We start from the raw sequence: 27,548 nt of genomic DNA, 5'->3' as shown, positions 1-27,548 counted from the left end.
CGCCACCACCACTTACAAAGTAGTGATATGTTTTTAGCAAAAAGGGATCCCACGTTTAAGCCCCCGCATTCGTAAGGTAAGATTATTTGGTCCCATTTAATCCAATTAATTTTATTATCATTTGAAGAACCTCCCCAGAAAAATTTCCGCCTTTTAGATTCGAGAACCTTAAGGATAGCGGATGGTGCGTGGAATAAGGAGAAGTAGTATAAAGGGATACTACTTAGAATAGATTTGATTATCGTAAGACGGCCTCCGAATGAAATGGATTTGGCAGCCCAATCCGTTAGTCTTTTATCGAATTTTTCAACGATTGGTTGCCAAGACGAAGAGTGTGAAGTGGGGACTCCGATAGGGAGTCCGAGGTAAGTAAAAGGGGTAGATCCAGCAGAGCAGTTAATGTACTGAGCCATTTGCTCGGTTTCGATCAAAGAGGTACCGATACCGTAGAGCTTGCTTTTGCGGAAATTAACTTTGAGCCCCGAAATATTTTCAAAGCACTTAAGGAGTTTGGAGATGTGTTTTGCGTTTCGTTTAGACCACTCACCGAAGAAGATTGTATCGTCTGCATACTGAAGGTGTGTGATAGTGAGATTATCATGTCCGATTTTTAACCCTTGCAAATGACCATTGGCTAATGCTCTTTTGACAAGTATGTTAAGACCTTCAGCAACAATGATGAATAGGAACGGCGATATGGGATCACCTTGTCGGATTCCCCTTTCGGGAGAGAATTCTTTGGTGGGAGACCCGTTAATTAAGACCGATATAGACGATGAGGAAAGACATGCCCGGATGAAACCAATCCATTTTAAACCAAAACCCATAGATTGCATGGTTTTAAATAGAAAGTCCCATTCAATGCAATCGAATGCTTTTTCAAAATCAACTTTAAAGATTAGGCCTTTTTGTTTTTTACGTTTTAATTCATCTATTATTTCGTTTGCAATTAGGACACTATCAAGGATGTTGCGGCCTTTGAGGAAAGCAGTTTGTTCAGATCCTATGACTTTATGGATGACCTTTGCAAGGCGATTGGAGAGTATTTTGGTGAGGATTTTATAATAGCTACCTATTAGACATATTGGTCGATATTCATTTAGTTCAATTGGATTAGATTTTTTCGGAATTAAGGTGAAGAAGGAAGCATTACAACCTCTGTAGATTTCCGCGTTTGTCCAGAACCAATCTAAACAATTAATTAGGTCGTTTTTTATCAGTTCCCAATGTTTTTTGAAGAATTTCATGTTGAAGCCATCCGGGCCGGGAGCTTTGGAACTATCACAGTTACCTATGGCTTCCCATATTTCTGTTTCATTAAATTTAGCTTCTAATAGTTGATTGTCTAAAGAGGTGATGTAATCGAGATGTGGTACATTGTCGAAGGGGCATTCGTCACGAAGATGTTTGGAAAGGAAGACGTTTTTAAAGTAAGAATATGCTTCTTGTTTTATTAGATTAGGATCTTCAGACCATGTTCCATTGATTGACAGGCCGTGGATGTTGTTTTTACTTGTTCTTTTTTTAATATAATTGTGAAAATATTTTGAATTTTCATCACCTTCAAGCGCCCATTTGATTCTGGATTTTTGTTTAAGCATGTTTATTTTCTTTTTTTCTTTGACAGTTTGCTGCATTTTTTCATCGATCCATTTTTGTTTTTCCGATTCAGATAATGGTCTGGTTTCGGCAGTTTGTTCCCAATTATTACATTCAGATATATGATCTCGGATTTGTGAGTCAATGTTATCAAGTTGAATACTATGTTTTTTGAGCTCCATTTTTACGTTTTTTAATTTATTACGGAAGATGCAGTCTGGCCTATTACCAGTAGTCGGAATCGACCAGGCTCTTTCAATGACAATGTCGGCATCTTTAAGGTCGAGCCATGTGTCAAAAACACGTATTGGTTTAGGGCCTGAATCGAGGAGGTTATTTCTTAGAATGATAGGACAGTGATCGGAAAGATCACGATCAAGAGTTTTGGAGGATGTATTGGGCCAGATGGTGAAAATGCCATCAGAGACAAGGAATCGGTCAAGTTTACTGAATTTCATTGTTTTCTCACATATCCTTGTGAATCTTTTTCCACCTAATGGAAGATCAATTAATCCGGAGTTATTTATGAAATTATTAAAATTATCTGCCCAATGTTGATTGCAATCTGTATTCATGCGTTCTGTTTTGTTTCTTACTTCATTAAAGTCACCAAAGACAATGTGTGGAATGTTAAGAGAGTTAATGAGAGATGAGAGTTCGTTCCAGAGTCTTAGTTTTTTTGAGGAAGAATGAGGACCATATACATTAATGAAAGCAATTTCAGAATCATGCCCTGCCCATGTTCCGCGTATTGCTAAGAAGAATTCGCCCTCAATCGCATAATTGAACGAAAAGATATTAGTATCCCACATAGTTAAGATACCACCGGAAGCACCAACCGAGTCCTTTTGGACGAATTTAAAATCAGAATTACCCCAGAAAGATTCAATGGTGTTATCACCTGTTTGTCCGCATTTGGTTTCTTGTAGACCTAAAATCGTTGGTTTTTCTTTATTGCAGATACGTTTTAGCCAACTTATTTTACCCGTTTGTCCAATACCCCGAATATTTAAAGAAATTGTACACATGAGAAAAAGACTTACAAATATCGATGTGAAGGAGGATGGATTCATTGGAGGTTGCGTCGAATCCCGATGCATTTCCCGAATTCAAACGTGTCTAAACTTTTGCTGGAGGTGGAGCCTGATTTATTATTCTTTTTGTTACGCGTCGTGTCTATGTGAGCTCCCTTCGAGTAGCCGGATGTGTTACTTCCACCATTAGACGAGGATTTATTACGTTTAGCTAGATGTGAAATTCTGAGTTTTTGCCCACTTCTTGCTAGGTGTTTCATATAAAGCATATTGGATCTAGGTCGTTTTATGTCCGGTTTTTGTAGGGTGTTTTTTGGGTTAGGAATAGGCTTGGCAGTGGTATTGGATAATTTCCTCTTTTTTGATATTGTAATATCCGAAAATAGTAGAGGTTCAAGGTTAAAAGGGTCGGAATTTGTTTGTTGCGTGGCATTTGGGGCGGGCATAAAGGTTAAAGGTGATTTGGTATGAGAGTTTAAGGGTGAGTCATGAGTGGGGTCGGTTGGATTTTGAGTAGTGTGGGGGTCAGCTAAGTGCTCAGTATGTTCGAGTGTGTCACTATTGAGTGAGTTTACTGTTTCATTTATATCATTCTGTATGGAATCATTGGGTATATCGTTACCCGTAATATCCTTAGAGGGTATTGGGCTAGTAACCGAGACAGCGTGTACTTGGGCTTCATGAATTTTTGAGTCCATGGTAGTTGGGCTGATGCAGACTGTTTCGGGGGTATCAGGTACTTGGGCTTCAGGAATTTTTGAGTCCATGTTAGTTGGGCTGAAGCAGGCTGTTTCGGGGGTATCTGGTAATTTTGTTGTTTTGGGGCTGGTGTCGGCTATATCAGATATAGGGGTATGGGTAACAGAAGGTGTAGGCTTTGTGGTGTTTAGTTTCGATGGGTTTGAGGAGGTGGTGTAAGGTATATTGGAGTTGAAATCAGGGATGGGTGGTGGTTCGTTTGAGTCATTATCGGTTGGAAGTTGAGGCGGCTGGCGAGATTGGTTATGAGCTATGTTTTCAAAATGAAGGGTATTCATACGTTTTGAGGAGTTGGTAGATGTTTGATTAGCCGGAGAACTATCACTTTGTGGGTGCGTGAATCCAATGTTTTTGGCGTAGGTGTTCTTTTCATCAATTCCTTCAACCCGGTTTTCGCAATCTAAATGTGACTCTTCGTCTGAGATATGTCCATCCGAGAGGCTATCGGCTTCCCAATTTGACGAGTCATCAATATCACCGTATGGATTAAACATAGAGAAGTTTTGAACCTCAATGATATATGCTTTAGTCTGATTAATGTCACCGGGATTGATAATAGCTTGTCCATTTATCGGTGAGAAGTTGTTTGTTTTGACAATTACCGAACCGTGAGATAAATCTTGATTGTTCTCATTTGTTATTGAGCAATTAAACGTTTCAATTACTTCACCCCAATTTTTGGCAATGTCAATGAAGGTGGATTCTAGCCAACAAGTAATGGGAACCCCAAATATGTTAATATAAGCGAGTCTACCGGAGGATTTATATATTTCAGGGTCCCATGGATTAATATCCTCTAGCCAATTCCATAGTGGGTGATCCGAGTTGTTAATCAAATCAAGGGCCGGGTTGGATTCCTCAAATATAAGCATTAGATCATGCCCGCCTAGATATTTGATAGTAAACCCACTAAGGATTTCACTTTCACATATCTCGCTAAAATATTCCAAGTATTCAAGGTCTTTGACCTTTGCAATTACCGCTTGACCAAGTATTTGAATAAGTTCATCATTAGAGTTTACCTTAATCGAAGGGATGCTTTCGTTCGAGGCCGGCTTGTTGAGGATCACATCTTTGAATTTTCTGTCATCCACATGAGAAGTAAAGGCTGACTTGACATTGTTTCTTGTACCAGAATTCGATTTGTTGGGATGTGCATCAGGTTTCTTTCTTTCAGAATCATGAGCCAAGTAAACTTTGAGAAGATTATCACCTGCAACTATAAGACTAAGCCTTCTTGCGAGAGATTCTTTGTGATATGGAGGGACATCTAAGAACCGAACAAAACCAAACTTTCTTCCATTTTTCAGTGTCTTCTTAGGAATATAGACTTCATGAATATTACCATATCTTTTGAATATGTCCCAGAAGTCTATGGAGCACCAATTGTCAGGAAAGTTATGGAAGAGGTAAGAAGTTATTCTTGACTTATCAATTGGGATCGGGTTTGGGTTTGTATTAGATTTAACCGAATCAGAGCTAGGGTTCCCGAACCGTTTGACAAGATTAATGGCAGATTCACGATATTTAAAATTGTTATAGATTTGATTATAAGATGAATTCAACTTTGACGAAAACTGAGAGGTTTTTGTTTTAGGGTTCGCCTGCTGAGATGGGTATCGACTAGGGTTTGGGTTGTTAGGAGGAGAATGCTTGCTATGATCAACTTTAACCCAAACACCTTCATTGATAGGCTTATAATTGATGTGATGATTACCAGTAGTGAAGGAAGAGTTTGGACGGTTTATGTTAACACGAGATTTAGGAGTTAGGGGTGAAACCGGTATGTGAGACATGGTGAATAAGAATCAAATGGAAATATTACGAAAAACAGAAACAAAGAGCTTGAAAACAGATCGATTACCAGATTAACAAATTAGGGTTGCCGTAGAGAAGATGAACAGTTGAGAGAGGAGAGAGCGTCATAGATCCAGATCTATCTTGATCAAATCACCGAATTCATTTAATTGTTTTTTCTTTTTATTATTATTATTATACATAGTGAATTTTGGGGAAAAGAAAGTAAAGATTATATACACATAATGTTCTTCTCTATGAAAAATTAGTAAAAATTTATCAGAAAAATATTAAAGAGTAAATTACACTAATGGTCCATGTGGATTATTGTAAATTACGTCGCTCGTCCCTATCTCTTAAAAATTACATGGTTCGTCCCTGTGATTTTAAATATCAACGGCGCTGGTCCCTGTGGTTTATTGTAAATTACGTCGCTCGTCCCTATCTTTTTAAATTACATGGTTTGTCCCTGTGGTTTTAAATATCAACGACGCTGGTCTCTGTGGATTAATAATAATAATAATAATAATAATAATAATAATAATAATAATAATAATATTATTATTATTATTATTATTATTATTATTATTATTTTTATTATTATTATTATTTTTATTATTGTTGTTGTTGTTGTTGTGCATTATTATTATTATTATTATTATTATTATTATTATTATTATTATTATTATTGTTATTATTACATAATTCTAATTGCATCTCTTATTTTCAATTAATTTGAAATTTTCTATTTTCTTAATTCACAATCTTGCAACATAGATACATAATTCTCGTTACTGATCAACAAATGTATTTTAATATATTAATTCATTATTTACGGTTCTATCTTATCTATTTATTACATACTCGGTATTTTAGTGTAAATCTTTACAAGTTAATGTAATCCTAAGTATGGTTAGTTTTGGTAAATCAATTGTAAATTTTTAGTTATTGCACTATTAGTCTAAATATTTTAAATAAATAGTTAAATTATGGGGGTAGTGATTGCAAGTAGAATTATGTAATAATAATAATAATAATAATAATAATTATAAATAATAATAATAATAATAATAATAATAATAATAATAATAATAATAATAATAATGCACAACAACGATAACAACAATAATAATATAATAATAATATAATAATAATAGTAGTAGTAATAATAATAATAATAATAATAATAATAATAATAATAATAATAATAATCCACATGGACCAGCGTCGTTGATATTTAAAACCATAGGGACGAACCATATAATTTTAAATAGATAGGGATGCGCGACATAATTTACAATAAACCACATGGACCAGCGCCGTTGATATTTAAAACTAAAGGGACGAATCATGTAATTTTTAAGAGATAGGGACGAGCGACGTAATTTACAACAAACCATAGGGACCATTGGTAAAATAATATAAATTTATTTAAAATTGTTAACATTTTTGAAAAATCAATAACATTCATTACATATAATGTTATTTATTTTTCAAAAATATTAGTGAAAAATAACGTTATTCTTATTATAGATTTTGATAAAAAAAATATGTTTATGTTTGTAAAAATTATTTTTTTCACATATATTATGAAATTGTATATAAATACAGCGTTGGAATATAAATCAATAATGATATAATAATATTATTTATAAAGAATGTTTTACTTTCCTTCGCTTCAAAAAATCAACTTCTCCATATATATATATATATATATATATATATATATATATATATATATATATATATATATTCAAAAGTTCAAACGAGAACCAGAAAAGTGGTGAGAACGGCGAGAACTTTTTATTTACATAGATTTTCACATGTGAGTAGATTGAATCACCCATAAATGTTGATGGAGAGTAAAAATGAACATAAAAAAGTTTGAAAAAACTTATATTTTACCTATATAATCAAATATATAGTTTTTCATTCACATGTGCATATTTGTTTTGTAAACATGTGAACATATCATATAATTAACAATTTAACATGTAATTTATGGTAATGAACATATGTTTGTCAATGATATGAGCACTAATTAATATTTTCATGTATTTTGTTGTATATAAATGAATAAAAACTATGAAATTAAAGATTCTCGTTTTTTGTGTGATTCTCGTTTAAACCTGCCTATATATATATATATATATATATATATATATATATATATATATATATATATATATATATATATATATATATATATATATATATATATATATATATATATAAAAGATATCAATGGATAAGCGCAAGTTTGGAGATAAGGGGATAAGTGATTTTTGTTTTTTTATATCTTTAGTTCTACAGCTCCAAATTAAAAAAATAAAAATTTTAATTCTCACTTGCTACACTTTGGGGGGCTTGCCTTTCAAAAAAAAAAATTCTGAGAATAATATTCATTGTGTAGATTCAGAAGAAATTTTTTTTTTTTAAATTTTGAAAGCAGCTTATCGTACATCTGATGTATGTTAACATGTTTTGAGTTTTTTTTTTTTTTTTTTTTTTTTTTTTTTTTTTTTTTAATTTTAGCCCGATTTAGAGTTTAGGGTTAGGGGTTAGGGTTTAGTGTTTTGGATTTAGGAAAAACTCATTATAAACCCTAAATCTAAACCCTAAACTTTAATTTCTAAACCCTAATTACTAAATCCTAAACACAGTTTTTAATTAATCAAAAGTCATTTTTTTTTTTTTTTTTTTTGTTATCATACATCTTGTGTATGAACAGCTATTAACATACATCAGATGTATGTTAACAAGCAGTTAAAAAAAAATTCTTAATCTACACAATGAAAATTGATAACAGATTTTTTTAAAATCAAAGCTGGAGAACTAATGATATAAAAATCACAAAATCACTTATACCCTTATCCCCAAGACCCCCCTTAGCTCTGGATCTTTTCCATACTCGAAATTGGAGAGAATTCTGGGAACTCGTAGCCGAACAATATTTAGGCACAGTTGAACAATTTTGTATGTTCGAACAATTCTCGTTCTACATGAGGTTCTACTTTTTTGGTTCGAATTGCCCATTTTTTCTTCGACCTCACCTTTTTTTTTTGTTCGAAATCATGAAATGTAGGACAAATTGTAGAACGAAATTTGTTTAAACAAGGACAACATTGTTCGAATTCATCCAGTTTTATTCGAATTCATATATTTTTGTTCGAATTCACCTTTTTTCTAAATTTTGTCTGAAATAGAGTTTATTCGTGCGGTGTCGTTAGGCCGCAGGGCGTCAAAATCAGCTGATCAGAGTAGCGAACTGTGGTTTATTATTTATATTGTGCGGGGCCTAAATTTACTACTAACTTTCTAAGATGTAGAAGGTGTAAGTTAACATAGGGTCGTGTTTTTGAATGGCTTAACGAATTGAAGATCAAGTGGATAATTTTCTTTAGTTAAATTACCTAGATAAGGGATAGTAGTGATTTCAAACTAATGGTCCTAATTGCAAAAAAGTAAAGAAAGTGGAAGGATATACGGAGTATGCAGATCAAGGAAATGTTGACCAAGATATTAGTTTGGGTTAGGTTAAGGTAATTATGTCTATATTAAGGCTAATATTGGAATGGTGTAGATCTGGTTGGATGAGCCAATTACACATACCTACTTATCTCTAGACTCTCGGAGTTCTCGTTGAGTAGTGAAAAGCATGTCACTTGGTTGTATAATTGAAAGGTAACTATACCTTGGAGGTTATCCTCAGTAAAGTACTAGGTTTATTAGTGAGTTGAGTTCTAATCCTAACCCTCGTTATCAGTTTGGATAACTGAATAACAACGTGCCGTGTTGATTGAACACTGATCACAAACGGAAGGAGCCCGTCGAGTTAAGTTGACAAAACCTTAAATGAAAACTAACAACCATTTCATCATACTAATGAGATCATACTAAATAAAACATTATATTACAGTTGATATACTGAAAGTAAAGCAGATAGAAACTTAACAGATACCTAAACAGTTGTTATGACTTAATCCTAGGGCAACAATCAGACAAGAACATGCAATAGGTTTGGATCATACAGTTTAGGGAGTAGCTAGATCTTAACAGCTCCTAAGAGGTCTCTTTGGAACAGTCAATACGCATACTAGGTCATTCTTGTCTCAATTCCTAGGTTCCGTGTCCTAAAAGCGCATTAGATGCCTCTCCGAAACTCCGGCCATACCGAGTTCATAGAATCTTCAGATATAGTATAACCTGGGGTCATAATCCTATGAAGTAGCTAAATTCATATGGGTGGACAAGTCCTGATCACAACCTAGGTTGGTCAATCCTTAAGATGCTAGCATACAAATCTATCAGACTCACAAGTTTAGTATAACAATAGTAACCGTACTAATTTAACATAACTACGCTAACCCAGACTTCTACCATGGCAACATACAGATTAATTAAGCTAACATGATAATATCAGAACGCATTATTAAACATAAATGGTAACAAAACATGTTTAATACAAAAGACAAGTGTTCCGGATAAAAACCTGAAAAAGCTGAAGAAATCTGCCCGAGATTGCAGGGACTCGCCGGGATATCCTCCGGAAAATAAAAGCTAAGCTAGCTACTACTAAAAACTAACTAAAAAGCTTAAAAATATAAAGTGATATACAAATTGAGCGTGTGTTAAAATGGATGGAAGGAGCCCTTTGAATAGACTTGATTTTTGCCTGCAAAAGGCTGGCAGGCCGTTTGGCAAGCCGTTTACAGAGGCCGTTTGCTGAGGTGGCCCATTTTTGTTGCTCGTTTGCTTGGCCCATATGGCAAGCCGTTTGCCATAGTGGCAGGCCATTTGGCAGCCCGCTTGGCAGGACGTTTGGTGCCATGGTCAGCTTGTTTCGTGGATCGTAACTTGACTTTCACCGTTTTCGCTCTAGATTCTTCGTTTTAGCTCCATTTTGCTTGATTCTTTTTGCATCCCCTTCGTAATTACTTAATCTACAAAATTAAACAACAAAGCAATAAATTTTGTGATAAAGTTTGGAACTTTATGAATTTAGGGCTTAATAACGGGGGTAAAACGTGACTTTTTGGCCGATATCAAATACCCCACACTTTGCTTTGCTTGTACTCAAGCAAAAAGCGGGAATATAAGGTTCTTTCTAATAGATTCTTCTTTGCCCACCCTTGGATCCTTTTATTATGCCCTTTATCAGAAGTTGTCACATCTTTCGAAAGTATTAGAGAAAGTTCCGAACTTTGATGATTTCAGTCGTTAGATTTCAATCGTGTCCATAGTGGAAAAGGCGTACTTTCCAACTCTCAGATGTAGAGTATACATGACCAGTCTTTTTACTAGCGGATCACTCATATCACTCAAGTGTTTAGGGTGCCCTAATCTAGTTGTATTGTCGCTCAGAAGCCAGTCGTGTTGTGATGGCCCGTCAAGTACCCTTAACGGCTCCGTCACTTTGTGATGACCCGGAAATTTCTGACCAAATTTAAACTTAATATTTGTATGATTAATATTTTCGACGCGATAAGCAAAGTCTGTAAAACTGAATCTCAAAATTTTTGAACTACTTTCATATATTCAAATACCTTTCGGTTGTTCTCGGCGATTCGCGAACAACTATATGTATATAGATACATATATATATATATATATACACTATAACTTGAAAACGTAACAATGTATTAATTGTTTGATACCGTACATTAAACTTATTGGTTTAAATATTTATTTGAATATATATGATAAGTTGGAATATTAATTGTATGAATAACTTACGACGTATATTTAAAACGTGTTTATGAATGTTGAAAATATATATTAACTTGGTCATAAAACGAGTTGTTATTATATATATATATATATATATATATATATATATATATATATATATATATATATATATATATATATATATATATATATATATATATATAACAAATAGCGAGACAATGATTTATAGAAGTAAATGACCAAAACACTCGAAAGTTTAAGATACACTTTGAATGATATGGTTTAGTGATGATTTAAGACTATATTTTGACAAAGGTACGAGTCACAAAACGTAAATTGCGAGTTTTCTAAGCGTACGAAAATGCGTTCGAGAAACTGGAACCGGGACATAAGTCGAGTGACAACGTACGAGTCATCGGAATGAAAATTACAAGTCAACTATGCACATGAATTTAATATAATATATAATTAATTATTTAAATTATATATATTATATATATTATATTTAATTATGTCGACAAACAAGAAAACAAAAATATGTGAGCTGGATCTGATGGCCATGCGATCGCATGAGAAATAGGCATAAAACCCATGCGATCGCATGAGCATCAGAATCAGGAATTATGCCTATAAATACCAGGTTTCTGCGCGAGTTGTTTTACACATATATTACTATGTGTAAATTTATTTATTTAAATTATTATTATTATTATTATTATTATTAAGATTATTATTATTTATTTTATTATTATTAATAGTATTATTATTATTATTAATTATATCACTTAAAATACTACGATGAGGTCATGAGCGTGTCACTTTCAAAATGGGTTTTCAAGTGGGATAGAATTAAGGAAACTATGGGTTATTACTAAGGAGGTTATGGGTATTGTTCGAGGGTTTTGCTCGTAAGCCAAACCTAGTGTTTATCATCTCCGTTACTTCTACGTACTATCCTACAATATTGAATCTCAATATTGATACGTAAGCACTCATATTTTATCTTTTATATATTAATTGTGTATCCATGTCTAGTGCTCGAGTATATATATTTATACATACGTGTATGCTAAATTTCGTCGTTAAACAGTTTATAATAGATCACGAATTAAATACATATATTACTGGTAAAAGGTATATGATATACATGTTTTTGGAAAGCTGGCGAAAAATCAATAACTTTTCATTTAGATATCGAATAATTTCGATGAACGGATTAAAAGATATGAGCAACTGAATTATGATTGAAGTTAATTGAAATTGCTTTTGAATCTACAATTAAGATTTAAACAACTTGTTTACGAGATTGATAAATTGAATTTTTGAATATTACCAACCGAGTAAATGAATCCTTATATAAGGTACGTCTCGTTTTGTTAAACTATTGTCAAAATTGACTTTTTGAAACGACTTTGGATAACTTTTGTATGTCGACATCGAGCATTAGGATTGTGATACACTATGACCTGACCTAGCTTGATAGACATTTATTGACCAACATATGTTCTCTAGGTTGAGATCTACAGTTATTTGGTAATCCGAGTTTCGGTCACATTTTGGTGAACGAATTTATATGCTGCTAAGGTGAGTTTCATATGATCCCTTTTACTCAATATATTTTTGGGCTGAGAATACATGCGACTGTTTATAAATACTGAAAATACTAGATTTATATGCGTGAGTTTCATTTGCTCCCTTTTAAATGCTTTTGCAATATATATTTTTGGGCTGAGAATACATGCACTTTATTTTAAACAATGGACACAAGTACATACTAAATTCTATACTGAGTTTGAACCGAAAATCCCTTAGCTTTGGTAACTAGTAACTGCCGGTTATAAGAACTGGTGGGGGAGAGTAGTAGTATATGGATCCATAGGGCTTGATATCCCCGTCCGAGCTAGAGCGCTAGCCTTTTAACGGACGTATGCTATTTGAGAAGCGTACACGTTGGTTTGCGTGTACTATTAAGATGATTATACAAAGGGTACAAATTATATATACGTTAAGTTTAGTTACCAGGGTCCTCTGTTATGTAGAATCTATTGATAAACGTTTCTGGATGAAACAACTGAAATCTTGTGATCCACTTTTATATACAAATTATGCGAAACACTAAAACTATGAACTCACCAACCTTTGTGTTGACACTTGTTAGCATGTTTATTCTCAGGTTCCCTAGAAGTCTTCCGCTGTTTGCTTACATGTTATACAAGCTATGTGCATGGAGTCTTGCATGCTTTATTCAAGAAAACGTTGCATTCACAAAATCATCACCATGTATCTTATTTTGACTGCATTGTCAACGGAAGTACTATTGTAAACTATTATTTACGGTGATTGTCTATATGTAGAATTCATCAGATGTCGAAAACCTTTGATTTAAATATTCATTGATGGTGTGCCTTTTCAAAAGAATGCAATGTTTACAAAACGTATCATATAGAGGTCAAATACCTCGCAATGAAATCGATGAATGACGTGTTCGTCCATATGGATTTGGAGCGATCGTCACATTTGGTATCAGAGCGTTGGTCCTAGTGAACCAGGTCTTGCATGAGTGTATCTAACTGATAGTTGTTAGGATGTATTAGTAAGTCTGGACTTCGACTGTGTCTGCATGTCAAAAGTTTTGCTTATCATTTCTTGTCGGAAATTATATGCTTATCATTCTTAAGTCTAGACACGTTTTCCTGCATTTATTGCATAAATAGTGTATAGACAAAAATTCATATCTTAGCGTATCTGTTACTGTAAACTTTTCCTGACATCTTCCGAAAATTTCTCCGTGATTTATGGAATTTGGTATTATATATACATATGTAAATTTTGTATTGAAGAATACCAAACTAAATTCTATAATCTAATTCATATCAAAAATCATCTCCCTAATTATACAAGATGAATCCCGTATCTAGTTCAAATTCCTTAAACTCTGACAGCTATTCCGATATGGATATTCACCTGAATTCCGAAGACAGTGTAACCGGAATGGATCAACCAATTAGCCATCATCTATTCTGGATGAATTGGGGATGGGTTCGTAGCCTACTTAATTATTGGAGACAAGAAGAAGGCGATCCCTTCCATCCACCACATTGCCCTCTTGGCGAAGAACCTGAAGCACTTACCGGCGAACCTGTTCGAGACACCATTTTCTCTCTTATTTCCAGAGTATCTCGTCACGATAATATACTATCTCAAATTCTGGATCTTATTTATCCGCTCGTCCGAACCGCCAATCATCCCGGTGTAGTAGAAGAAGTCAACGAACTTCGCGCTCGGGTGGTGGCTTTGGAGAATATGGTGCAAAGGTTGCAAGCACCAGCAGCATCACCGGCATGAACAGTACCACCGACAACAACACCAACAGTACCATTACCACCACCAACAACATTCGCATTGCAAACCTCAACTTCACAATCTGTTCCACGAGCATCAACGTCATACGCACCGTAGTTACCAAGAAATACCAGCAACAATAACCGATGAAGTATTAACTCATTTCCCCTGAAGAAATTTTATGTATATTTAATATATATGAATTTTGAAATCAAAATAAATCTTTTCGTACTAAACTATTACGTGTGAATCTTAACTGGTAGGTACTACTCGGTTAGTTCATATTAATAATATGCAATGATGTACATCCTTCCTTAACAACTTAACCATTGTTAACTACAATCTCTGTTCCAATTTAATGAATTCCATTTCATAATAAACCAAGTGTATTATTCAATTACATAATTGATTTTACATTTTCATTTTCGATATACTCGAAACTTTCCTGAAAACATCATTTTTACCTTTCGAAGTTAGCAAGAGTTCCATAAGCACCAACATGATTCACTGTGGAAATATCAATAAAACTGAATAACGAAGTATTGATTACATTAGTAAAATACTCCACGAAGATTATGAAATCTTTAATGTTTTAAAGATTATTCATTTCTAATCCAGCTAAAAATTAAATGAGCTTAATATGATATTAACTCATTAAATCTGCGTTACATCTGAAGAAAATATACATACATATATTTTCATAAAGACGGTAATAAAAATTCTTTTGTACAAAGTATTACTTGTGAAATCTTTAACGGGTAGGTAATTCCCGGGAAATATATAAGTTCACAATTAATATGTTATACTGTACATTCTTCAACTTTGATTCAAAAATTATTAACTATGCTCACAGCGATATACAATCGTTTCCATACAAATTCAATTACATATTCTGATATTGACGGATCAGAATCCAAGTTAAGATTTAACGGGTGACATCATTCTTAGATCTCTACATCTTTCAAAGCTATACTTTGACTTCAAAAATGTGAAAGATCCTTTAGCATTGTTATTACTGAAAATAACCTTGCAATTTCTTTTCAAAGTATCCAGTATTATCAACCGTTCAACCAGTTAACGACCACCTTTCAGACTTGTAACTTTGGCATATACATTTTTGTTATCGGGGAACCTTTCATATTTCACCACATTAGCAGTAAACTTATCAACAACTTCATTGATCATTAAGCCTCTCTGAAAAATCACGATAATTATTCATTGAAACTCTATCAAGTACTCATATACAACTTTTAACAACAATTTTCATACCAACTACTGGGAATTAGCAAATCAGTATTTTGAATTTCGTAGCAATTTTTCGCCAACAGTTATATATATACATATAACGTTTACCTTCAAGAATTACAGACTTCGAATGTGAAGTTTCTGAAAAACACCCTAAACTATGAACTAGTTCTCGAAATCTTGAAAAATGCTGATGAAGCATCAAAAACTGTAAACGACTTTAACAGTCAAAAGTTTGATGATAAAGAGTAGTGTATTGGCAAAGCTCAGAAAAATTTTGGTACTGAAAAACGGATTGAGCAAAGTATGAAGGAGGATGTGGATAAATCACAAAGACTAAACCTGCCTTCAAAGAATCCAAATGATTTAGTATCTTCTGAAGCCATTAACGAATACCTTGCTTCCGAATCTAAACCCTTGCGGACAATATTCTTCATGATCCCCTGATATTAGAAATTCTAAGATATCATCGTATCTTTCATTATAAATATCCTCCATATTTCTGGAGATAATTCCATAATCATTCTTATCGGAAATCAATTTTCTCCTTGCGATATCTGTGTAACATCATAAAAGAAACTATTTTAGTTTTTAAATTCTGAAACCTTCGAGGTTAAAATATGAATATTTTTGAAATGGTGTTGGGAGCTGAAGCATGAGTTAGTATAGTATAATGACACTTGATCAACGTGATTATATTACAGTAAGTCATGCTGAGTTTCTAATGGAACTTGATAAATGTTCACAGATCACACCCGCATCATGAACCATGTTACATAACTCTTTCATTCTATATAATCTCTAAAAATATCAAGAAAATATTTTCTTAATGATTCGGTCTTTTTCAAGGTATTCTGGTAATTTGACAAGTTAGATTGTGCTATTACCGTTTCTTTCTTAGAACATTAATTATGTTCATTTCGAAATGTATAGCTACGAATTTAGGACCATTATTCGCTTGACTTAAAGTCGGGAAGAGAAAACGAAAGCATGAAGCTCCGAAATATAATGGAAAATATAAAGCCCGAAAACAACCCCGAAATTACAAACCGTGTATATCAATGCGTATAGCGATATAAAGACACGGGAGAATGAAAAACAATATAACCCCAAGGTAATAGTAGAAGAAAATAACCTCCTCTGGTGGCAGATGAAAAAGAAGAATGAATGATATGATTGCCAAGAAAATATCAAGAATCAGAACTGGATGAAGCATTTTCACAAATCTTTTGTAAGTATGAAATAAGGAAGAAGCTTATAAGAGTGGTGAAAATAAATGAAACGGAAAAGGTCAATTTATAGTGAAATATTAGACATAGCAATCTGTAGTGACCCGAACTTTTCCATGTTTATATATATTAATTGAGATTGATATTTACATGATTAAATGTTTCCAACATGTTAAGCAATCAAACTTGTTAAGACTTGATTAATTGAAATATGTTTCATATAGACAATTGACCATCCAAGTTGACCGGTGATTCACGAACGTTAAAACTTGTAAAAACTATATGATGACATATATATGGATATATATATAGTTAACATGATACTATGATAAGTAAACATATCATTAAGTATATTAACAATGAACTACATATGTAAAAACAAGACTACTAACTTAATGATTTTTAAACGAGACATATATGTAACGATTATCGTTGTAAAGACATTTAATGTATATATATCATATTAAGAGATATTCATACATGATAATATCATGATAATATAATAATTTAAAATCTCATTTGATATTATAAACATTGGGTTAACAACATTTAACAAGATCGTTAACCTAAAGGTTTCAAAACAACACTTACATGTAACGACTAACGATGACTTAACGACTCAGTTAAAATGTATATACATTTAGTGTTTTAATATATATTTATACACTTTTGAAAGACTTAAATACACTTATCAAAATACTTTTACTTAACAAAAATGCTTACAATTACATCCTCGTTCAGTTTCATCAACAATTCTACTCGTATGCACCCGTATTCGTACTCGTACAATACACAGCTTTTAGATGTATGTACTATTGGTATATACACTCCAATGATCAGCTCTTAGCAGCCCATGTGAGTCACCTAACACATGTGGGAACCATCATTTGGCAACTAGCATGAAATATCTCATAAAATTACAAAAATATGAGTAATCATTCATGACTTATTTACATGAAAACAAAATTACATATCCTTTATATCTAATCCATACACCAACGACCAAAAACACCTACAAACACTTTCATTCTTCAATTTTCTTCATCTAATTGATCTCTCTCAAGTTCTATCTTAAAGTTCTAAGTGTTCTTCATATATTCTACAAGTTCTAGTTACATAAAATCAAGAATACTTTCAAGTTTGCTAGCTCACTTCCAATCTTGTAAGGTGATCATCTAACCTCAAGAAATCTTTGTTTCTTACAGTAGGTTATCATTCTAATACAAGGTAATAATCATATTCAAACTTTGGTTCAATTTCTATAACTATAACAATCTTATTTCAAGTGATGATCTTACTTGAACTTGTTTTCGTGTCATGATTCTGCTTCAAGAACTTCGAGCCATCCAAGGATCCGTTGAAGCTAGATCCATTTTTCTCTTTTCCAGTAGGTTTATCCAAGGAACTTAAGGTAGTAATGATGTTCATAACATCATTCGATTCATACATATAAAGCTATCTTATTCGAAGGTTTAAACTTGTAATCACTAGAACATAGTTTAGTTAATTCTAAACTTGTTCGCAAACAAAAGTTAATCCTTCTAACTTGACTTTTAAAATCAACTAAACACATGTTATATATCTATATGATATGCTAACTTAATGATTTAAAACCTGGAAACACGAAAAACACCGTAAAACCGGATTTACGCCGTCGTAGTAACACCGCGGGCTGTTTTGGGTTAGTTAATTAAAAACTATGATAAACTTTGATTTAAAAGTTGTTATTCTGAGAAAATAATTTTTATTATGAACATGAAACTATATCCAAAAATCATGGTTAAACTCAAAGTGGAAGTATGTTTTCTAAAATGGTCATCTAGACGTCGTTCTTTCGACTGAAATGACTACCTTTACAAAAATGACTTGTAACTTATTTTTCTGACTATAAACCTATACTTTTTATGTTTAGATTCAAAAAATATAGTTCAATATGAAACCATAGCAATTTGATTCACTCAAAACGGATTTAAAATGAAGAAGTTATGGGTAAAACAAGATTGGATAATTTTTCTCATTTTAGCTACGTGAAAATTGGTAACAAATCTATTCCAACCATAACTTAATCAACTTGTATTGTATATTATGTAATCTTGAAATACCATAGACACGTATACAATGTTTCGACCTATCATGTCGACACATCTATATATATTTCGGAACAACAATAGACACTCTATATGTGAATGTTGGAGTTAGCTATACAGGGTTGAGGTTGATTCCAAAATATATATAGTTTGAGTTATGATCAATACTGAGATACGTATACACTGGGTCGTGGATTGATTCAAGATAATATTTATCGATTTATTTCTGTACATCTAACTATGGACAACTAGTTGTAGGTTACTAACGAGGACAGCTGACTTAATAAACTTAAAACATCAAAATATATTAAAAGTGTTGTAAATATATTTTGAACATACTTTGATATATATGTATATATTGTTATAGGTTCGTGAATCAACCAGTGGCCAAGTCTTACTTCCCGACGAAGTAAAAATATGTGAAAGTGAGTTATAGTCCCACTTTTAAAATCTAATATTTTTGGGATGAGAATACATGCAGGTTTTATAAATGATTTACAAAATAGACACAAGTACGTGAAACTACATTCTATGGTTGAATTATCGAAATCGAATATGCCCCTTTTTATTAAGTCTGGTAATCTAAGAATTAGGGAACAGACACCCTAATTGACGCAAATCCTAAAGATAGATCTATTGGGCCTAACAAACCCCATCCAAAGTACCGGATGCTTTAGTACTTTGAAATTTATATCATATCCGAAGGGTGTCCCGGAATGATGGGGATATTCTTATATATGCATCTTGTTAATGTCGGTTACCAGGTGTTCACCATATGAATGATTTTTATCTCTATGTATGGGATGTGTATTGAAATATGAAATCTTATGGTCTATTATTATGATTTGATATATATAGGTTAAACCTATAACTCACCAACATTTTTGTTGACGTTTTAAGCATGTTTATTCTCAGGTGATTATTAAGAGCTTCCGCTATCGTATACTTAAATAAGGACGAGATTTGGAGTCCATGCTAGTATGATATTGTGTAAAAACTGCATTCAAGAAACTTATTTTGTTGTAACATATTTGTATTGTAAACCATTATGTAATGGTCGTGTGTAAACAGGATATTTTAGATTATCATTATTTGATAATCTACGTAAAGCTTTTTAAACCTTTATTGATGAAATAAAGGTTATGGTTTGTTTTAAAATGAATGCAGTCTTTGAAAAACATCTCATATAGAGGTCAAAACCTCGCAACGAAATCAATTAATATGGAACGTTTTTAATCAATAAGAACGGGACATTTCAGTTGGTATCCGAGCGTTGGTCTTAGAGAACTAGAATTTTGCATTAGTGTGTCTTATCGAGTTTGTTAGGATGCATTAGTGAGTCTGGACTTCGACCGTGTTTACTTGAAAAATGATTGCTTAACAAATTTTGTTGGAAACTATATATTTTTAACATGTGAATATTATGTGATATATTAATCTCTTAACGCGTTTTATATTATGTGATAGATGTCTACCTCTAGAACAAGTCCCATTGACTCACCTAATAATAATGAAGAGTCAAATGTAAATTGGAATGATTCGTGGACTGATTCACAAGTTCCCGAAGAGGAACCGGAAGAAGAGTCGGAACCGGAAGAAGAATCGGAACCGGAAGAAGAATCGGAACCGGATGAAGAAATAGAACCGGTGGGCGAAATAATAAAACGGTTAAGTAAAAGAAAATCCTCAACCAACCGACCAAGGTTAATTATGGTCAATGGTGTTTCCGCCAAGGAAGCAAAATATTGGGAGGATTACCAATTCTCCGATGAATCGGATTCCGACGAGAATTCCGATGATGTTATAGAAATTACCCCAACTGAATTTAAAAAGGCAAAAGAAAATAATAAGGGAAAGGGCATAAAAATAGAGAAATCTAATTCCAACCCCGATGAACTTTATATGTATCGTCAACCCCCGAAGTCCTTAAGTTGTAACAATGACCCGGGAACCTCTAAACCACCAGGTTTTTCTAAACAAATGTGGAAAACGACGGCTCGTATTAGGGGAACATCATATATCCCTAGAAACTTGGCAAAACGAATCAAAACCGAAGAAGAAGAAACAAGCGAGTCGGAATAAGATAGTTGTATTCGTGTGGTGTAATATATGTAATATAGTGTGCTTATGCTTTATGATATATGTAAAAATTGCTTGTATTAATAAGTATTTTTTTTTATGAATCTAACTCTTGTCTATTTTACAGTATAAAAACACAAAATGGATAGACAACCCAATATTTTAAGAGACCTACCCGGAGACATGATTGATGAAATCTTGTCTAGAGTCGGTCAGAATTCTTCGGCACAACTATTTAAGGCGAGATCAGTTTGTAAGACATTCGAAGAATGTTCCAAGAATGCCTTGGTTTATAAAAGGCTTTCGATCGAAAGATGGGGGATATCACATTGGGAAATCCATAAGTTACGATGTGTTTACTTTGACGCATATATTGCGGGGAACCCAAATGCTATTTTACGCAATGGGTTAAGAAATTATTTTTACTCAATATATCCGAATATTGGACTTCGTGATTTAGAAAAAGCGGCTAACATGCAACATAAAGAAGCATGTTATGCTTACGGATTAGTAATGTTCGCTTCTCACCAAAGTGAGAACAAGAACATCGGGCTACAACTATTAAACAAAGCGTTCCCACAAGTGACGGAGTCGGTAATTGGGGTAAGAAATGAGGTTTTTAGATTGTTACGAGACTGTTGGACATTACGTAACCCTCGTCCCTTTGACGACGTTACAACACGCTGTCTTATCAACGGCCATAACGGTTATGTTCCACAAGACCAAGGATGGGAAGTAATCCTAGTAAAACCAGAATGCATGACTTGTTTCTGGACGTATGAATTACGTGCCTTTATTGTCTTTGCTAAACAACTTGTGTACTAGCTAGAATTATCTTCACAACCATCTTGTATCAAATTTATCGTGTGCTATATTTCATGCTATATGTAAAATAAGCGGTATTGTAAGTTTGTAAAATATTGTGTAAAAGTTTGAACGCGAAATATTATTATAATCAGTTTTTCATATAGAATTGTAGTAGTTGAATTGTATATTATCTACTAAGTATGAACTTAACGGGTAGGTACTACCCGAATTTAAACTTATAAAACGCTAATATGAAGAAAAAGCTTTTATAAATGAGTTCATATTATGCTACGAAATACTATTAACTACTCTTAATATTCTGTATGATTAACTTGTTCCATTTGACTATTTTGAAGGAAATGGCACCGACTACTCGACACACCGTGAATATAAATGAAGAGGAATTCCGTACTTTTCTAGCTTCAAACATAGCCGCAGTACAGGCTGTGCTACATACCAACAATAACCTTGGATCTAGCAGTACAGGAAATCGTGTAGGATGCACCTACAAAGAATTCACTGCCTGCAAACCTTTGGAATTTGATGGAACCGAAGGACCGATCGGATTGAAACGGTGGACCGAGAAGGTCGAATCGGTGTTTGCCATAAGTAAGTGTACTGAAGAGGACAAAGTGAAGTACGCTACACATACCTTCACAGGTTCTGCGTTAACATGGTGTAATACCTATCTAGAGCAAGTGGGATAAGACGATGCGTACGCACTACCGTGGTCAGCATTCAAGCACTTGATGAACGAGAAGTACTGTCCCAGAACCGAGGTCAATAAGCTCAAGACAGAACTTAGAGGGTTACGAACCCAAGGATTTGATATTACCACGTACGAAAGACGATTCACAGAATTGTACCTATTGTGTCCGGGAGCATTCGAAGATGAGGAAGAGAAGATCGACGCGTTTGTGAAAGGATTACCGGAAAGAATCCAAGAAGATATAAGTTCACACGAGCCCGCCTCCATACAACAGGCATGTAGAATGGCTCACAAACTAGTGAACCATATTGAAGAAAGAATTAAAGAACAGACTGCTGAAGAGGCCAATGTGAAGCAAGTCAAAAGAAAGTGGGAGGAAAACGGTGATAAGAATCACCAATACAACAACAACAGCAATTACAACAATAATCGTAACAATTATCTCAACAATCGCAACATCAATCGCAACTACAACAAACGGCCCAACAACAACAACAACAACAACAACAGCAACTACAACAATCATCCCAACAACAATAATAATCGCAACAACAACAACAATCAGAAGCAGCTATGCCAAAGGTGTGAAAAGTATCACTCGGGGTTCTCACCAAATTTTGCAACAAGTGTAAAAGAAATGGTCATAGCGCGGCGAAGTGTGAGGTCTACGGACTAGGGGTTAATAGAACAAAAGGAACAAATGGTGTCGGAACGAGTAATGGCACAGCAAGTAGTGTCGGAGCAAGTTATGCCAATGTAGTTTGTTATAAATGTGGAAAACCGGGCCACATTATTAGAAATTGACCGAACCAGGAGAACACGAATGGACAAGGCCGCGAAAGAGTTTTCAATATTAATGCGGCAGAGGCACAGGAAGACCCGGAGCTTGTTAAGGGTACGTTTCTTATTGACAATAAATCTGCTTACGTTTTATTTGATTCGGGTGCGGATAGAAGCTATATGAGTAGAGATTTTTGTGCTAAATTAAGTTGTCCATTGACGCCTTTGGATAGTAAATTTTTACTCGAATTAGCAAATGGTAAATTAATTTCAGCAGATAATATATGTCGGAATCGAGAAATTAAACTGGTTAGCGAAACATTTAAGATTGATTTGATACCAGTAGAGTTAGGGAGTTTTGATGTGATAATCGGTATGGACTGGTTGAAAGAAGTGAAAGCAGAGATCGTTTGTTACAAAAATACAATTTGCATTATACGAGAAAAAGGAAAACCCTTAATGGTGTACGGAGAAAAGGGCAACACGAAGCTACATCTTATTAGTAATTTGAAGGCACAAAAACTAATAAGAAAAGGTTGCTATGCTGTTCTAGCACACGTCGAGAAAGTACAAACTGAAGAAAAGAGCATCAATGATGTTCCCATTGCAAAAGAATTTCCCGATGTATTTCTGAAAGAATTACCAGGATTACCCCCACATCGATCCGTTGAATTTCAAATAGATCTTGTATCAGGAGCTGCACCAATAGCTCATGCTCCTTACAGACTCGCACCCAGCGAGATGAAAGAACTGCAAAGCCAATTACAAGAACTTTTAGAGCGTGGTTTCATTCGACCAAGCACATCACCGTGGGGAGCTCTTGTTTTGTTTGTCAAGAAGAAAGATGGTACATTCAGGTTGTGTGTCGACTACCGAGAGTTGAACAAACTTACCATCAAAAACCGCTACCCACTACCGAGAATCGACGACTTATTTGATCAACTACAAGGCTCGTCTGTTTATTCAAAGATTGACTTACGTTCTGGGTATCATCAAATGCGGGTGAAAGAAGATGATATTCCAAAGACTGCATTCGGAACACGTTACGGTCATTACGAGTTTATGGTCATGCCGTTTGGTTTAACTAATGCACCAGCTGTGTTCATGGACCTTATGAACCGAGTGTGTGGACCATACCTTGACAAGTTTGTCATTGTTTTCATTGATGACATACTTATTTACTCAAAGAATGACCAAGAACACGGTGAACATTTGAGAAAGGTTTTAGAAGTATTGAGGAAGGAAGAATTGTACGCTAAGTTTTCAAAGTGTGCATTTTGGTTGGAAGAAGTTCAATTCCTCGGTCACATAGTAAACAAAGAAGGTATTAAGGTGGATCCGACAAAGATAGAAATTGTTGAAAAGTGGAAAATTCCGAAAACTCCGAAACACATACGCCAGTTTTTAGGACTAGCTGGTTACTACAGAAGGTTCATCCAAGACTTTTCCAGAATAGCAAAACCCTTGACTGCATTAACGCATAAAGGGAAGAAATTTGAATGAAAGGATGAACAAGAGAAAGCGTTCCAGTTATTGAAGAAAAAGCTAACTACGGCACCTATATTGCCATTGCCTAAAGGGAATGATGATTTTGTGATTTATTGTGACGCATCAAAGCAAGGTCTCGGTTGTGTATTAATGCAACGAACGAAGGTGATTGCTTATGCGTCTAGACAATTGAAGATTCACGAACAAAATTATACGATACATGATTTGGAATTAGGCGCGGTTGTTTTTGCATTAAAGACTTGGAGGCACTACTTATATGGGGTCAAAAGTATTATATATACCGACCACAAAAGTCTTCAACACATATTTAATCAGAAACAACTGAATATGAGGCAGCGTAGGTGGATTGAATTATTGAATGATTACGACTTTGAGATTCGTTACCACCCGGGGAAGGCAAATGTGGTAGCCGATGCCGTGAGCAGGAAGGACAGAGAACCCATTCGAGTAAAATCTATGAATATAATGATTCATAATAACCTTACTACTCAAATAAAGGAGGCGCAACAAGGAGTTTTAAAAGAGGGAAATTTAAAGGATGAAATACCCAAAGGATCGGAGAAGCATCTTAATATTCTGGAAGACGGAACCCGGTATAGGGCTGAAAGGATTTGGGTATCAAAATTTGGAGATATGAGAGAAATGGTACTTAGAGAAGCTCATAAAACCAGATACCCAATAATCCTGGAACGGGGAAGATGTACAAGGATCTCAAGAAACATTTTTGGTGGCCGGGTATGAAAGCCGATGTTGCTAAATACGTAGGAGAATGTTTGACGTGTTCTAAGGTCAAAGCTGAGCATCAGAAACCATCAGGTCTACTTCAACAACCCGAAATCCCGGAATGGAAATGGGAAAACATTACCATGGATTTCATCACTAAATTGCCAAGGACTATAAGTGGTTTTGATACTATTTGGGTAATAGTTGATCGTCTCACCAAATCAGCACACTTCCTGCCAATAAGAGAAGATGACAAGATGGAGAAGTTAGCACGACTGTATTTGAAGGAAGTCGTCTCCAGACATGGAATACCAATCTCTATTATCTCTGATAGGGATGGCAGATTTATTTCAAGATTCTGGCAGACATTACAGCAAGCATTAGGAACTCGTCTAGACATGAGTACTGCCTATCATCCACAAACTGATGGGCAGAGCGAAAGGACGATACAAACGCTTGAAGACATGCTACGAGCATGTGTTATTGATTTCGGAAACAGTTGGGATCGACATCTACCGTTAGCAGAATTTTCCTACAACAACAGCTACCATTCAAGCATTGAGATTGCGCCGTTTGAAGCACTTTATGGTAGAAAGTGCAGGTCTCTGATTTGTTGGAGTGAAGTGGGGGATAGACAGATTACGGGTCCGGAGATTATACAAGAAACTACCGAGAAGATCATCCAAATTCAACAATGGTTGAAAACCGCCCAAAGTCGACAAAAGAGCTACGCTGACATTAAAAGAAAAGATATAGAATTTGAAATTGGAGAGATGGTCATGCTTAAAGTTGCACCTTGGAAAGGCGTTGTTCGATTTGGTAAATGAGGGAAATTAAATCCAAGGTATATTGGACCATTCAAGATTATTGATCGTGTCGGACCAGTAGCTTACCGACTTGAGTTACCTCAACAACTCGCGGCTGTACATAACACTTTCCACGTCTCTAATTTGAAGAAATGTTTTGCTAAAGAAGATCTCACTATTTTGTTAGATGAAATCCAAATCAACGAAAAACTTCAATTCATCGAAGAACCCGTCGAAATAATGGATCGTGAGGTTAAAAGACTTAAGCAAAACAAGATACCAATTGTTAAGGTTCGATGGAATGCTCGTAGAGGACCCGATTTCACCTGGGAGCGTGAAGATCAGATGAAGAAGAAATACCCGCATCTATTTCCAGAAGATTCGTCAACACCTTCAACAGCTTAAAATTTCGGGACGAAATTTATTTAACGGGTAGGTACTGTAGTGACCCAAACTTTTCCATGTTTATATATATTAATTGAGATTGATATTTACATGATTAAATGTTTCCAACATGTTAAGCAATCAAACTTGTTAACACTTGATTAATTGAAATATGTTTCATATAGACAATTGACCATCCAAGTTGACCGGTGATTCACGAACGTTAAAACTTGTAAAAACTATATGATGACATATATATGGATATATATATAGTTAACATGATACTATGATAAGTAAACATATCATTAAGTATATTAACAATGAACTACATATGTAAAAACAAGACTACTAACTTAATGATTTTTAAACGAGACATATATGTAACGATTATCGTTGTAAAGACATTTAATGTATATATATCATATTAAGAGATATTCATACATGATAATATCATGATAATATAATAATTTAAAATCTCATTTGATATTATAAACATTGGGTTAACAACATTTAACAAGATCGTTAACCTAAAGGTTTCAAAACAACACTTACATGTAACGACTAACGATGACTTAACGACTCAGTTAAAATGTATATACATGTAGTGTTTTAATATGTATTTATACACTTTTGAAAGACTTCAATACACTTATCAAAATACTTTTACTTAACAAAAATGCTTACAATTACATCCTCGTTCAGTTTCATCAACAATTCTACTCGTATGCACCCGTATTCGTACTCGTACAATACACAGCTTTTAGATGTATGTACTATTGGTATATACACTCCAATGATCAGCTCTTAGCAGCCCATGTGAGTCACCTAACACATGTGGGAACCATCATTTGGAAACTAGCATGAAATATCTCATAAAATTACAAAAATATGAGTAATCATTCATGACTTATTTACATGAAAACAAAATTACATATCCTTTATATCTAATCCATACACCAACGACCAAA

At 34.1% G+C, this 27,548-nt stretch overlaps 1 protein-coding gene across 1 annotated transcript; it reads right to left on the bottom strand.

The window, feature by feature from the left end:
• Nucleotides 1-1,003: 1,003 nt before the first annotated feature.
• LOC139863565 (uncharacterized) lies at nt 1,004-2,627 on the bottom strand. Its single transcript, XM_071852184.1, has 2 exons — nt 1,626-2,627; nt 1,004-1,072 (listed from the first exon to the last, which is right to left on the bottom strand). The coding sequence occupies exons 1-2, from the start codon at nt 2,625-2,627 to the stop codon at nt 1,004-1,006; spliced, it is 1,071 nt and encodes a 356-aa protein (XP_071708285.1).
• Nucleotides 2,628-27,548: the final 24,921 nt, after the last annotated feature.

This window comes from Rutidosis leptorrhynchoides, chromosome 8 (assembly GCF_046630445.1).
Source record: "Rutidosis leptorrhynchoides isolate AG116_Rl617_1_P2 chromosome 8, CSIRO_AGI_Rlap_v1, whole genome shotgun sequence".
NCBI lineage: Eukaryota > Viridiplantae > Streptophyta > Magnoliopsida > Asterales > Asteraceae > Rutidosis > Rutidosis leptorrhynchoides.
The sequence above is the reverse complement of the archived record's forward strand: the minus strand, read 5'-3'. Positions and strand labels throughout refer to the sequence as shown.